This window comes from Lactuca saligna, chromosome 1 (genome assembly GCF_052625555.1).
Source record: "Lactuca saligna cultivar CGN05327 chromosome 1, ASM5262555v1, whole genome shotgun sequence".
Classification (NCBI taxonomy): Eukaryota; Viridiplantae; Streptophyta; class Magnoliopsida; order Asterales; family Asteraceae; genus Lactuca; species Lactuca saligna.
Genome location: NC_136417.1, coordinates 34,791,907 through 34,807,176, shown reverse-complemented (window position 1 = coordinate 34,807,176; position 15,270 = coordinate 34,791,907). Strand labels below are relative to the sequence as shown.

General features: G+C 34.5%; 1 protein-coding gene across 1 annotated transcript; it reads right to left on the bottom strand.

Annotated features, from left to right (window-relative positions):
* Positions 1-349: 349 nt before the first annotated feature.
* On the bottom strand, positions 350-14,829 carry LOC145032490 (uncharacterized). The gene is made up of 10 exons (XM_078981317.1): positions 13,094-14,829; positions 12,930-12,995; positions 4,845-5,840; positions 3,738-4,631; positions 3,415-3,564; positions 2,560-2,672; positions 1,582-1,942; positions 1,352-1,462; positions 1,122-1,237; positions 350-945 (listed from the first exon to the last, which is right to left on the bottom strand). The coding sequence occupies exons 1-10, from the start codon at positions 14,741-14,743 to the stop codon at positions 537-539; spliced, it is 4,866 nt and encodes a 1,621-aa protein (XP_078837443.1). The 5' UTR covers positions 14,744-14,829; the 3' UTR covers positions 350-536.
* Positions 14,830-15,270: the final 441 nt, after the last annotated feature.

Sequence of the window (15,270 nt, the reverse complement as noted above, 5' to 3'; positions counted from 1 at the left end):
TTTCATGAATGGAATGCCACATTGTTGTATGGTATGCTGGTATTGTGGTATGATCAACTCATATAGTATCCTCGATTTTACTTTGATCCTAATACTATTGTATGTAGTATTGTATATTATGTAAGCACATATTATACTTAATTGAGTCTATATGTGACACTAATGAACACATGCTTTGAAGTATAATAAGAAAGTGAAATTATATAAGGAAAAATCCCCCCAATGAGATAATTCACGAGAAACTGTTTGACTGACATCAGCTATGTTGTAGCCAACATGTTATCCGAAAACAATGCACTAATAGTCGATAATAAGTTGCATTTTTTAAGCACAAATTAACACATAATAATGGCTACAAACATGACCATTCAGTTTTATGATTAAGGATGTGATAGTTCGTTCATGCGGTGGTATGACATATATCATACTACTCCTAACACAAGTATAGAATCTTTGTAAGACAAATATTTTTAATGTTCACTAATAACTATATATGCTTTCTTATATCTGCTCGCATCATTGCCTCATATATCTTCTTATATCGGTCGAAACTCGAGGCTGCTTATAACGAGGCCGGACATAGTTCCTTCATAACTTATGAGCTTCAAATTGATAGAAACACAATCATCTCGAAGCTTATTACTTGAGTTAAATTGCCACACATTGACCTCCATCCATCCATCTTCCCTCTCTTCTGGAACCCAATCAGTATGATTGACATTACATGGGCTTGGGGATCTAAAATAAATAATTCTTGTGTTTTTCTTTTTTCGGTTAGAAGATTCTCGTACTATAACCGGGCAACGCAAGCCATGACACCGTTCTGAAAGCTTGAACACAAGGTAACATGTATATTCTGTATCTGGTGACAACCTTTGACTTTCAATCTTGCACTTGATACGAAATACTTGTTGTCTTGTAAGCTCAAGCACCTCTTCTTGGGATCTGAATGTATGGTAGCATGATTAGATACTTTTTGGAGAAGGATCAACCAATACACAAGAATATGATTACAAATATATAAAAACTATTTATATATAAATGAGTAAGCTCCAACTATTTAAGTCAGAATTGTTGAGAACGAATTAACCAGAATTAGTCAAAAAATGAAATAAACACACCTGGACTGGGTTGAGTTTATGGAATTAAAAAGCTTCACATTAGAAGATTCGTAAAGAGCCTCCTTTGCCAAAAGCATATAATGCTTCTTTTTGTTCTCTTCCTTTAGCATGCTTAACTGTCATAAAGTCAATATTATTTATTACCAAAATCTCAAGATTTAATTATTTTTATTTATATATATTTTTTTAAAATTCTACTACACATAAAAGATGATAGAAGTCCAAAGGACCTTTTCAACTTCTTCTGAAGTAGGAGGCAACTGTTGCACCTGGTCCACGTTCAACTCTGATTTACAGCCTTGTTGGCTTTCCTTTAATACCTTGATTTCTTCATGTTTCACCTGTATAAAATGTGTAAAGCAATGTTATATATATATATATATATATATATATATATATATATATATATATATATATATAACATGATCAAAATATGGTCAAATACAATACTCAAACTTGCATTATTAATGGCTTGAAACTGAATGCCTTCAACATAAACATCACGACTTCCACAATAGCATCGTGAAAAGCTCTCTAGTAGAAACTCAAATTTAGTATCTTCTTTGCAATTTGAGAATCGACACAATTCGATTTTCATCCACCCGTCTTCTCTCCATGTTGCGAAATGTGTATGTAAGGTTTCACTTCCCTTTTTATATTTGAGGTTCACATACATCCGTTTAGCTAAAGATCTTCTTGGACCACAAAATCTAAATACCAGATGAACACCATAATTGACACCCGGAGATAAAAATTGAGCTTTTGACTTTATCTGGAGCCTTAGATCTGAAATATTTGATATCTCTGCTACTTCATGAAACCTGCATATACATATTATAAGGTATCTAAATTAGTCATAGCCTCTAATCTCTATGCCCACACAATAGACACTTTTATTTTTGGATTGATGTCTTTTTCCCCAAATAAATGGATACCTTTCATTCTTTTGAACAAGAGTTAAAATTCACATTTATTAATTAACATTGTATCAATAAACAGCAGATTGGTAATTTTTATAGTAAATCTGTAAACCACCGACTTTGAATTATATGCTTTGTTACCTAAATGTTGAAAAAGATTATCTGTAACATTGTGCCAAAACGTACACTTGGAAAATGTATTTGTTACACTACATACTTCTTTCTCTTTAATGAATTGTAGATATTCTATACTTCTGTATAATACTTCTTTCTATTTAATAGTACAACGTAAATGTAAATTAGTTTCTGTTTCATAACTTGTTATGTAAAAAATCAGGAAACTTTTTAGAAAAAAAAATGAGACCCGCATTATTCTGGAAGTTAAAAAATGCAATGTAATAAACACTCCTCATAATCAAAATGTAAAGGCAATTGAATGTAACATTAACAAAACAGAGCAATATATAAATCTAACAATGGTAAATGTTTGAACGTGCATAAAACACATACACACACACCTTGATTTTGGAACAATTCCAGATGGCCACTTATGTGACCGACGGTGCTTGTATAGGAGCTTTCTGGCTGATATCATTTCATTTCGATCTCCATTATCGTCTAATGAAAACAACTGTTATGCAAAACAAAACAAAATAAATCAAACCCAAGTTATGTTATGTTTGAACACATGTATATATGATTTGCTATAATCTCTCTACCAATAGTTGTTTTATATCTATTCTGTATATAAGAGATCCATTCAGGCAAAAAGGATCCACATAAATCATAAATCAATGAAAACTAATCTTTAGCTTGAAGTAGATCATGCATGAGCAAGAATAGTAATTAGGTTCGAAAGTTGGAGGTTTTTGGTTAATTCAAAATATTTTAAATTTTGAAAATCAGGTGATGAAGTTACTTAAACCAACAGTATACTGACTCTTATATATTCTAAGACCATCCGTTATACCCACCACTAACCACTTTAGTGGTGGGTGTCACATCATCACCACACACAACCACTAAAAGGTTGGTATACCCACCACTATAATCGTCTTATCAATTGATTTTTAAATAAGAATATATATATATATATATATATATATATATATATATATATATATATATATATATATATATATATATATATATATATATATTGCAAGAAATGTATTGGATGTTGGCTTCTGTTGTGTGTGCACCACAATCCACCACTACCACTAAGTAATGGGATGGTGTGCACTATAGTGGTTAGTGGCCACTTAGACCACGAAAGGGCTCGTCCTTGGTATACCAGATGGCCCAAGCAAATGCAAGGAATGTACGGAGCACCAAATGGATTCGACATATCATATAAAGAAGAAGCGAATTACCACTTTGCCCTTTTGAAGGAGGATTCCTTCGGAAAGCATGTCGTGAAGGTCCTTTTTCTTTTTACTCAAGTAGTTCTCAGATTCTTTTGACATCTTGAATATTTCTTCATAGTCATGAGGCAATTTAGGTCTCCATATTTCATAATCATCCTGTATATCAGTTAAACATTAAAAGAAAATAATATTTTTCTTTTTCTTATTCATGAAAAACTATAGTTTAAGATGTTTAGATCAGTACTAACTTTTCATTTAGTTATGTTTTGATACACTTGAAGTAAATTCTGAAATAATGACATTTTCCTAATTAGAATATGAAAAGTTACCTGTAATTTCAATGCTTCCTCAAGTCGTAGGAGCACATCACCTGTAGTAGGTCGGTTTTGTCGTAGATCATCCACACATTCATTGGCCAGTTTTTGGAATGCAGTCAATGATTCTGGCGCAATTTGTTCCTTTATATACTTAAACACCATATCATCAAGTTTTCCTTTTCTATAATATTGTTTAAACGCATCTATTAGAATTTCAACATTGCCATTGATGTCTTCGAACATCAATCTCCCACACAAGATCTCAAATAAAAGCACTCCGAATGAGTATATATCAGATGCTTTCTTAAAGACACCATCTGCAAGGTATTGTGGGTCACAATAGCCTTTTGTGCCACAAGCATTGTCGATCACATCCTCATTTAGTGAAGTTATTGAGGAAAGCCCAAAATCAGAAATTTTTGCTTTCCAATCCTCACCTAATAGAATGTTTGGACTCTTGATATCCCTATGCATCACCACCTCTTGTGTTGCACCACCCCCATGAAGGAAATCCAAACCACGTGCAATATCAATGCATATCTCCAGCCGTTTCCTCCATGTAAGATCCTTGTTGCCCAAATGCCAGTCGAGACTTCCTTTTGACGCATACTCATAAACAATGATTTTTTCACCAGGTTGGTTGCAATAACCTACAAGACCAATCACATTTCTATGTTTGTACTCTAAAAGAATTTCAAGTTCTGTTAAAAATTCAGTTTTTCCTTGACCACCAGCTGTATCCAATCGCTTTGCAGCTATATTGGTGTGACGTCCATCAATGCTTGTAACTTCTCCTCTGTAAACCCTCCCGAATCCTCCTCTTCCAATGCGATTGTTATTACTGAAGTCATTTGTGGACAATTTAATGTCTTCAAGTGAAATTTGGAGATTATCCTTTTGGTTTTTCTGTGAATCATGAGACACCCCAATCAATATGAAAAACTCAAAGATAAACTGAAAGTAATTCTTATCTAAAACTGATTTGATTAGCTATCTTGATATTTAGGTACTCAATTTTGTGTCTATCGACGTATTCAATGACCATTGAAATGCCCAAATTAATTTTTTTTCTAACAATGCATGAAGGATCAAGTATATATGAAGAGAAAATTGACTTACTTGAAGTTGTAATGCATTCTTGAGTTTCTCGACAACAATTCCAATTTTTGGACGCTTTTTATGAGTTTCTGCCAAACATTGATATGCGATATCTAGAAATGTCTCCAGAGAATCTTGATTGGGCCCTTTACTTAAAGTAAAAATATTTTCATCAAATTCTTCCATTATTTTAGAATCTAGCATATCCTTTTGTGTTCCTTTCTGAAAGTGTTGTCGGACAAAGGGTGCGAGCCCCTTGTCATTTTTATTCATGTAAGCTTGAGCATATGCCAAACTCCCAGACAAGATCTCAAAGAAAACTACCCCCAATGAATAGATATCTGATGCTTTTTTCAGCTTACGCGTCTTCTCATATTCTGGATCCAAATACACATTTGTACCTGCAACTTTTGTCTCAAGATAACTGGCTTGTTGAGAGATGGGACCAATTTTGGAGAGCCCAAAGTCAGCAATCTTTGCCACCAGATTATCATCCAACAGAATGTTGTCACTCTTTATGTCCCGGTGTATTATGCTATGTTCGGTATGAAGGTAATCTAGTCCCTGTGCAATATCAAGACACATTTGTAGACGTTGCTCCCATTTAAGACTATTCATTTTATCATAACTTCGTAAATGGTCATCAAGGCTTCCATTAGAAATATACTCATAGACAAGGATCAAGTCAGACCCTTCTTCATCACAAAAGCCAAGAAGAGAGACTATATTTGGATGCTTACAACTCGTAAGTGTTTCAATCTCTGCAGAGAACCCTTCTTCTGCTTGTGTGTCGTTTCTTTGGAAGAGGCATTTTATAGCTACGGTGCTTCGTATCTTAGGCAGATCACATGCATTCTTCGCTTCTATCTGCAGGAAATTTTTGCTATCAAAGTGCTCAAGTTCTGCTTTGTACACCTTACCGTATCCACCTTTCCCAATGCACTGTGTCTGAGAAAAATTGTGGGTGGCCACCTGTATATCATGAGAACTTATCTTCAAGTGTTCCAATTTTTTCCACTACAAGACAATATTGTGTGTTAATAATGGACATGAAAGTGGTGTTGCAATATAGACACTACATACTTATAACATAAGCTGGAAATATTTTGGATTAGTGGCAATATGGAGATACTAGATAATGTCACTAACAGATTCATCAAAGGTTAATCATTAAGAAAATATCTTATATGTATCGTTTATCAAGTTCTCACAAAGGAGCTCTAAAAAAATCAAGAACAGATGCATAAGATCAAAAGTTTCGGCTCGGTCTTTCCGGACATGTTTTAGGCATTATAAGCAACAAGCAACTATGAGTTGATCAAACATCTTAATAGAAATTATATTGGTCAATCCTATGTATTAAATACAAACATACGTGTCATTATTGTTTCTTGATGATATTTGAGGCATAACCCCTAAGTTTTTTTTTAAGAAAAAAAAATACCAAACAATCCAGTTTATTCGGTTCTTTCGGTTTCTGGTTCATTTTGGTCCGTACTTTTTATTCGGTTATTAACTTATTAACCGAACCATACTGATTATTACCCGAACCGAACCGGACCCGTATTGGTTTAAATGGTTCCATTTTCAGTTCCTACTATTAGTCTTATTCAGTTTTTGGTTTATTCGGGGACCGGTTTCGAACCGAATAACATCCCTACTACCAACTAGCTAGTATGTATGAAAGTGAAATTGAGCATTATGCAATTATATTTGTATGTGGAACAGAGAGCATCATACATAGTGTCGCCGGGTGAGGTTATTTTTCTTTTAATCTTGATTTATTTTCAAAAAGTTCCAACTTTTAGTTTAGTTAAATATTTGATTCTCTTGATTTTAATGACTCTAAACAAAATATATCCATACAAAATTTTCCTATAGACTCCATTTCTAGGCCACCAACACTAGTGATATCCACTCTGTTCAAATTTTGTCAAGTCATTTTTGCAATTAATCATTGCATCAATACAATTTCAATAATTTTTCAAAAAATGCTTCCTACTAATATATCCAGAGCTAAAAAAAATCCAGCTAGACCGGACATCATTTGCTTGCAAATTTCATATTTGAAGTGAACTATTTGGAATTTCCTTGCGTTGAGGTTAATTTATTAATCATATATTTTAAACGTCATTTATGTAATGATCTCTAGCACATAGACCATTTTTGTATATTTTGTATTACACCTAGTATATTTCTGTAATTCTCTTACATAGAGAATATTTATGTAATGTTGGTTATTACATATAGATGATTTTGTAATATCGTTAATTCATAGGGACCATTTTGTACTATAAAGACCAAAATTGTAATAATACAAATTACAAACTAGGACCAAAAATGTAATTATTCAGCTACAAACTATAGGACCAAAAATACAATTGATAAAAATTGTAAATATATTAAACTAAACAAAAAACAAAAAAAGAAATAAATTGCAAATTTATAAACTATATAGACGAAAACTCCAATTATTGAAATTAAAAGTTATGCTATAAACCAAAAATATAATTAATACAATTTAAAACTATAAATATTTTATATTAAAATGGACCAAAATTATAATTAATACAAATTAAAAAAATATAGGAACGAAAATTGTAATTAACTTCATACATTTAAAAAGTATATATAATAAAAAAAAAAAAAAACAAAAAAAAAAAACCTTATGTACCTTTGAAACGTTCAAGTAAAAATAAGATAGTTTAATACAAGAGAAAATGTTTTGTAGTGATAATGAAATCAGGGACGGACACAGGAATACATGCTAGGTGTTGTTGAGGTTGAAGTAAGTGTTGGCGATGTATAAAAATAGATTAAAATCGAATTTTTTTTTCACTGCGTAGAGAAAAAGTAGGTGTTGTCGGTGCCACACCGGAATACCTACTAAAACCACCCCTAAATGCAATGCTTTTTCGGGTAAAAAAAATCACCAGTTCCTCACATCATAAGTAGTAGTTTAATACAAGAGAAAATGCTTTGTAATGATAATGCAATTAGGGGTGGATACAGGAATACATACTAGGTATTGTCGAGGTTGAAGTAGGTGTTGTCGATGCATTAAAAATAGATAGAAAAAATCGAATTTTTTTCCATTGCATAGAGAAAAAGTAGGTGTTGCTGGTACCACATCGGGACACCTGCTAAAACTGCCCCTAAATACAATGCTTTTTCGACTTAATTACCGTGCCCAAGCGTAACATATTTAAATCAAATTTTTCTGAATATTTTTATTTGAATGGATTTTTTCGTTGTTGTGCAAAGGGATGAAAAACAAATCTATGGTTTCCTCTCTTGATTTATTCATCAATTTTTGGAAATTTTTTAAAAACAAATTTAGGTTCTTACTTCTAAATTTTTTATTTGTGTAAGACACTGACCCTCAGGTATTAATTTTGCAGTTTTATTTTCATATTGAAACATCTACTCGAAGAGTTGGATGCCCTGACTCATCGAGTAGGAACATTTTTATCCCCGTGTTTAAGTTACCAACTCGCCGAGTCGGAGGCATGACTTGACGAGTTACAGCTGGAAGATGAAACCTTAATTTTCAGGGTTTTGCACACTATATAAAGGGTCATTAGCCCCCTTAGCCTCCCTTACAGCCCCCCTTTGAGTCCAGAAACCCTAAAACGCGTTTTTCTCTCCATATTTGTGTGTTTTTAAGCTTGGAAGGTGGATTTTGCTGAAAGGAGCTTGAAGATCAAGAAGCTTGAGGCAAGGAACGGTTGTGGATCTGAGTTCTACTCAAGTTTAGCATCACTTGAAGGTAACAAGTCGTTACCTTGACTTTCCTCCTTCTAGATCTCATCATGGTTAAGATTAGGGCTTTTCTAGCATGTACGATAGCCATTTTCGGGTATGTGCTAGGGTTTGAAGTTGCCACTTCAGATCTAAACTTATCTTGGTCTCTATAACTATAAAGTTTCCAGCTTTAGCAAGTATGAGCTATTCCTTTTGAGTTAAACCCTATTTTAAGCTTGGATTTAGTATTCTAAGCCTTTAGAGCCTTGTTTGCATGTAAAGTTTGCAGCTTTACGTGATAAGCATGCCTTAGGAAGCTAGATCTACCATTTGGAGCCTTGGAATGGCTCGAATTCATCTGGACAATAAATGGACTGTGTGAACTCGACGAGTTGGGAAGGGTTTTCCCGTGGTTTGGTTTCTGCATGGACTCGGCGAGTCAGCAAAGGACTCGACGAGTTGGTTAGGGTTTCCCCGACTTCTTGACATGTATAGACTCGACGAGTTGGTCGGAAACTCGGCGAGTCGGTGAGGGTTTTATGACCTTCGGAACTCTTAAGGAACTCGACGAGTTTTGTCAACATGGAATGCTGACTTTGACCATTGACTTTGACTTGGACCAAGGACTGACTAGTTGACTTCTAGGTATTTTTGTAGATTAGAAATTTATGGAAATGGTCTTATGGTAAATATAAGTGGTGGAGTTTATGGTCGTGGTTCGAGAGTTTGAGATTATCACTTCGATTTGACGGTTGAGAAGCGAGTTATCCTCACTATACTAAGGGGTCTAAGGCACCAAGGCCGGCGCATTGGATTTGATATCCCAGTAGTTGATGATGTGTTGAGTATGAGATAGTTGTACATGCTAGTTTTCTATGCCAGTTAGGTAGATCTGTAGGACTACCTGTGTTACCGTTTGATTATTTGTATGTGCAATTAGTTGTATATGTAGACATGTTGTGTGGGTAGGGTTGAGGTTGCACTGTCTCATGTAGTGACCAACAAACCCTAGAGTATGCCAGATATGAGCTAAGGGTCGGGAAGGCATGCCAGACTCATAATGAGGGCTCATTAGCATACCAAATACGAGCTGAGGACCAAGTGGTATGCCAGACTCATACTGAGGGCAAGTCAGTTATGTTTAGTTTTAGGACTGAAGAGGGGGCAAGCCAATCATAAGTTGTGGGCTCAAAAGCAAACCAGACTTATGATGTGGGCTCGGAGACAAGCCAGATGTAAGTTGTGGGACCGGAAGGCAAGCAAGACTCATAGTGTGGGCCCAGGGTAATCCAATCTGTAGAGTTGTGGATGTAACATCCCGGAAATTCATAAGTAAAGTTAAAGGGCTAATAGTGTAAGTAAGAGGGTCAACTCGGCGAGTCGATGGATGGACTCGGCGAGTTGAGTCGTGTGTCAGGTCGCGTGTTAAATGACCAACTCGGCGAGTCTCATTGGTGGACTCGGCGAGTTGGTGCTGTATGAAGAAAACCCTAATCCCGGGGGTTGAGCCCTATATAAAGAACATAATACCCTCTCCCCAACCTCATTACTCTCCCTTGAAGTCTAGAAACCCTAGCTTTCGGTTGTGAGAGAGTTGGAGAGCATATAGAGCCTTGGAGGAGGAAATCTTGGAGGGGAAGTGAAGAACAAGAAGGTTAAAGCAAGGGACTTTGCAGAGATTTAGCTTATCCTTCAGTTGGAGTTTTCATTTGAGGTAATAATCTGTTGTTTGAGCTTTTGTGCATCTAGATCTATCAATTGTGGGGTTTTTGTGGTATGAATGAGGTCCATCTCAAGTTTGGTGTAAGATCTGAGGTTGCTACCTCAGATCTAGGTTGTTAATGATCCAGAAAGCCATAAAGTCTATGCTCAAGAGTCGTTGGTGAAGTTCTTTTGTCCCAAACCCTAGCCCTAGAGTATATTATGCTTAGATCTCTTTGGATTCACGTAAAGTTTGCAACTTTACGTGAGGAATAGCTTGTGGAATAGTAGATCTATGGATTGGAACCCCTGCATGGCTTGGAAAGCCTCTGTATGGGTTAAGAGCTAATGGTACTCGGCGAGTCACATGGGTGTACTCGGCGAGTTGCTTGAATTTGGGAAGAAACTCGGCGAGTTGGAAGAACAACTCGGCGAGTTGGTTGAAGATAGCCTTGGACTCGGCGAGTCTGGTCTTGAGATCCTAGCCTTTTCTGGTTAAGCTGAGAATCGGTAAGTCAAGGGATGACTCAGTGAGTTGAGATGGGATTTTTCAGAGTTGAGGGACACGGCGAGTCAGCGAGCTGACTTGGCGAGTAGGGTCAGTCAGGAAGTTTGACTTTGACTTTGACCAAGAGTTGACCCGTTGACTTCCAAGGGCATTTTGGTAATTATTGGTATTTATTGGGTTCAGTCTTTTGGCATTATCAGGGGTGGAGTTTTTGAACAAAAGGCTGTAGATTAGGGTTTTTTTAGAACAAGAAATTTAATCTACTTTTAAACTACTAATACTTTAACTTATGTCTCAAACAACACTTGAACATTGACCTCAAGAAAGGAGGACCACATCGAATACCATTAGGCTAGACGCCATTTAGTATGTTTTTCTCTCAGCTTGTCTCACACCACACTGTGATTATTAGAAAAACTCAATATCTACATAAAAGCCTATGTTATAGGTAGTTTTAGTAAAATTAACTTTAGTTGTAAGTTTTTGAAAATTATAAAATCAACTAAATTTAAAACTAAGGGTTCGGAATAATTTCGTTTTTGGATCGATATCAGCCAAATTATCTTCCTTATTAGATGATATTATTAGCATTTTTTATTTCTGGATTTCTAATAGATGTGAAAAAGCTAAGATCCCATGGACTATTTGGATGTTTGATCTAAATGTAGCTTGTATTACTTTGTAATATTTTCCTACCGTTCCAAAAAAAATAATGGACCGGATCAAAACAACATATACCCAAGAACATTGAAAATAACATAATTAAAGGGTTTGAAACCATCAATATTCGTTAGAAAAACTAAGAAACACTGATTCAAATATTAGTTGTACACATATATTTAACTTGTCTCAAAACATCATTTTGTTGTATAAGTTAACTACAAACAAATAAAAAATTAGAAATACAAAATGAAACAACAAACCGTAGATGAAACTAGAGGAAACTGTAGATTCATTCCTTTATCTACAGTTTGCTTAAAAAAACAACTTAGATGTAATCTTTTTATTTTTTATAAAGGTTGCCTTAAATATTTGGGCATGAGTTAACACCACAAAAGAGGAAACCTCATTTGAAGACTATGTGAGATGTTTAAATAACCGTTTGTTTTAAAAGAGAATCTTAAATATATATCTTTAATGATAGACTATTTTATAACTCGTGGAACCCCATTACAAAATTAATTAAATTTTTTTAGTAAAACTCAAAATTATTAATAAATTATTTTAAATAAATTGTTAATTGAAAGATATTTTTTAAGTTATAAAAATATCATCGTTCATTTAAATAAATATGTGATCTTATAATTTATATTAATTTTATTTTAATTTTTATTATAATATTATTAATCAATCATATTATACTATATTATAAAGAAAACAGTTTTTTTCACCACATTAATTTGAAACTCCCATGCATTTTTCCTTTTATCACATTCATTTGAAACTGCCATGACTTTTCAATTTTTTCTAATAATAATTATAAGTTGGTTAATAAGGTTAAATAAATATCAAACCTAAAGTGTAATAATATATAAACTAAATTTCAATATTAAAATAATATTTTTACTTATATTTATAAAGTTATGTTTTTTTTAACTTTTAACATATTATACTTAATTTATTAGTTTTAATATAGTATTGGATGTAAATCATTATTATTTTAAAGATAAAATTTTGGAACTCCTAATTCTCCATATTTCCACATAATATATTTAATTAATTAAATTAAATATGTTGTTAATTATAAACATTATCATAAGTTGAAGACTTCTTGAATTATCAATATGATATACAAAATTTGTTGACTTCAACATAGTGCTAAATGCACAACCTAAATTAATATATCAAACAAACTTAAAAATAAAATGTAAAGTTTAAAAACTAAAGTAATAAAAATCCAACATATGTTTTTTAAAATAGTTGAAAGGAAATCACTAAATATGATAAACATAATAACTAAAATTCAATTAAGTTGTCTTTAAATTAATTTATAATAATAATAATAGTAGAAAATAACATGAAATTCTAAAATAAATTATGTTACATTAGAAAGAGTAGTTGACAATTTAAATAATATTCATGATGAAATTAAAACATCATATATTAGTGTAGGATCGATAACCAAATAACCTCAAAATGAATTAATTAATTACCTCCAATCGATTGGTTGATGTCCCTTCAACTTCACCAGCCCCTTGAGAGTGTTGATGCGGTATACCCTGCAACCGATCCAATGGGAATTGGAAATAACTATATAGACAGATCAAAAAAAAAAAAAAAAAACCGCCTAGAAGGAAAAGAAGAATAATGGGCTTACAGGATTTTCATGTTTCCATTGAAGATGCAGCGCTTCACGTAGTTTAATGACAATTTGATCTATATCTGGGCGTTCTGACCGTTGATCCTTCAAGCAGTCATACGCTATTTTTGAAAATACGTCAAGTGATAGTGGGTCCATGTTTTTCAGTAGATCAGGATCGATGAGGTCAGATAGTTTTTTCTGTTTATAAAGAGATATGGCCAATGGAGCTAATAAATGTTCTTCCGGAATACGCAGGTGCCCAAGCCTCTGTTCATAATGGAATCTGGCAGAGGGAGCTAACGTAAACATGCACATATCCAGGGGATTTAGTGCAGGACGTTGCTGCTTATTGACGCTTGATTCTTCTTCTCCGCCTATGGGGTTGGGGATTGATGATGCAGGTACCTGCTTAAAATTGTCGGATGATGATATTGAAAAGTTTCGCCCAGATCTTGTACCGGTTTGTTCAAAAAATTCGGAATATGTTGGCGCGCGCATATGTCCTGATAAATTCCAACTAATTGATGGTGCCATTCCTCCTGTAATGTCTGGTATATTCCGGAACGACTGTTGGCGCATTTGTGTCGATGACTTGTTTGGTTGGTTTCCAGCTGCTAAGCTTACGAATGACGTGGTGCGTGATGCTACTGAAAAGTTTCTGGATGATGACGCCGGCATTGTTACCGATAAATCCCTAGTTGAAGCCATATGGATTTGACTGTGAGACTGAGGCCGCTTTCCATTTCCTACAAATGAAGGGTAGTTAGGTGAAGCCATATGGTTTTGACTGGGAGGCCGGTTTTCAATGCCTACAAATGAAGGGTAGTTTGGTGTGGGCTGACATGATGAACTGAAGTTTTGTGGCTCTCTGGAATGGTGTTTAGGAGAGTGTTTCTCATGATCAACCACGACATCACCTGATTCTTCTTTCAAATCTTGTTTTTCCAATTGAGTTGAAAACCATTCAGGTTTATCGAATGCTCTCCTCCCACACAGGACTTCAAATAACACAACCCCCAACGAGTACACGTCAGACTTGTGAGTGACGCCTCCAGTCTTTTCATATCTTGGGTCTATATACCCTATCGTGCCACTCAAACGATCAAGGAGAAGCCGGTGTCTTCGAGCGGTTGTATTTTTCATTGAAAGTTCAAAACCGGATAACTTGGGCTTCCAGTTGCCATCTAGTAAGATTTTTGAGCTCTTAATATTACGATGTATCACGCTGAAATCGCGTTCCTTATCATAATGGATGTAACTCAATGCACGCGCAACACCAACACATATCTCCAATCTGCGCATCCATGTAAGGGACAGGTCGTTGAGATATTTGTCGAGACTTCCATGGGTCTCACGTTTGTTTATGATGATCTTCTCGCCCTTCTCATCACAATACCCAATCAGAGAGACCAGATTGTCATGCTTGAGAGCAGAAAGCAATGTAATCTCCATCAAAAACTCTTTCTTTCCTTGCCTGTACTCTGGATCTAACCTCCGTGCAACAATGTCGATCGGTTGACTGGAACCAAGGAGTTGTCCTTTGTAAGTCTTTCCGAATCCACCTCGTCTGATGAGATTTTCATCAGAAAAGTTGTTGGTGGCGGTTGCTATATCTTCAAATGGGATTTTTAAGTCGCTAATTTTTTTGGAAGATGACGAAGACATGGTGTTTGTGTGTTATCACGTAAAAAGGAGAGAGGGCAACAAATGAATTATGTGAAGGGGAAGACGACGTTCGACGTATGTATACAAATCCAGCGAGCCTAATCCATCCCTAGTGTTTGTATTTTAATCCCAATTAATAGTAGATCCACAAGTTGCAGCACTCTATTACAAAAATAAATAAATAAAAAATAAAAATTATTAACAGTCTATAAAACAAGATAAAAACTAAAACTATAAATGCAAGCAGGGTATTCAACTTCGACTTCTAGCTAGCAAAAATACAACTATCATTAACAAATGTTAAAAAACCATATTTAGTAGACTTTGTTTTATTATTTCGTCAGCTTAGTCGTTGTTTATACAATTTATTAAATAGTATCCATCGTCAATCTATTAAAAAGATCAATCAAATATAAAGATATGTTGAATTAGGATTAGTATCAATGGGTACCTGCTGGCTGCTTATACCGTGAAGTTGACACATCAACTAATACTTTTATACAAACAATTTTTAGTATTAATAAACT

What these genes read in the sequence shown, in the direction of transcription:
- LOC145032490 (XM_078981317.1), bottom strand. Translation starts at nt 14,743, where the DNA reads ATGTCTTCGTCATCTTCCAAAAAAATTAGCGACTTAAAAATCCCATTT. An exon ending in CATCAACCAATCGATTGGAG is followed by an intron (nt 5,841 to 12,929) that starts GTAATTAATTAA and finishes ATTGTCTTGTAG; the next exon opens with TGGAAAAAATTGGAACACTT. An exon ending in AGAATGCATTACAACTTCAA is followed by an intron (nt 4,632 to 4,844) that starts GTAAGTCAATTT and finishes CATGATTCACAG; the next exon opens with AAAAACCAAAAGGATAATCT.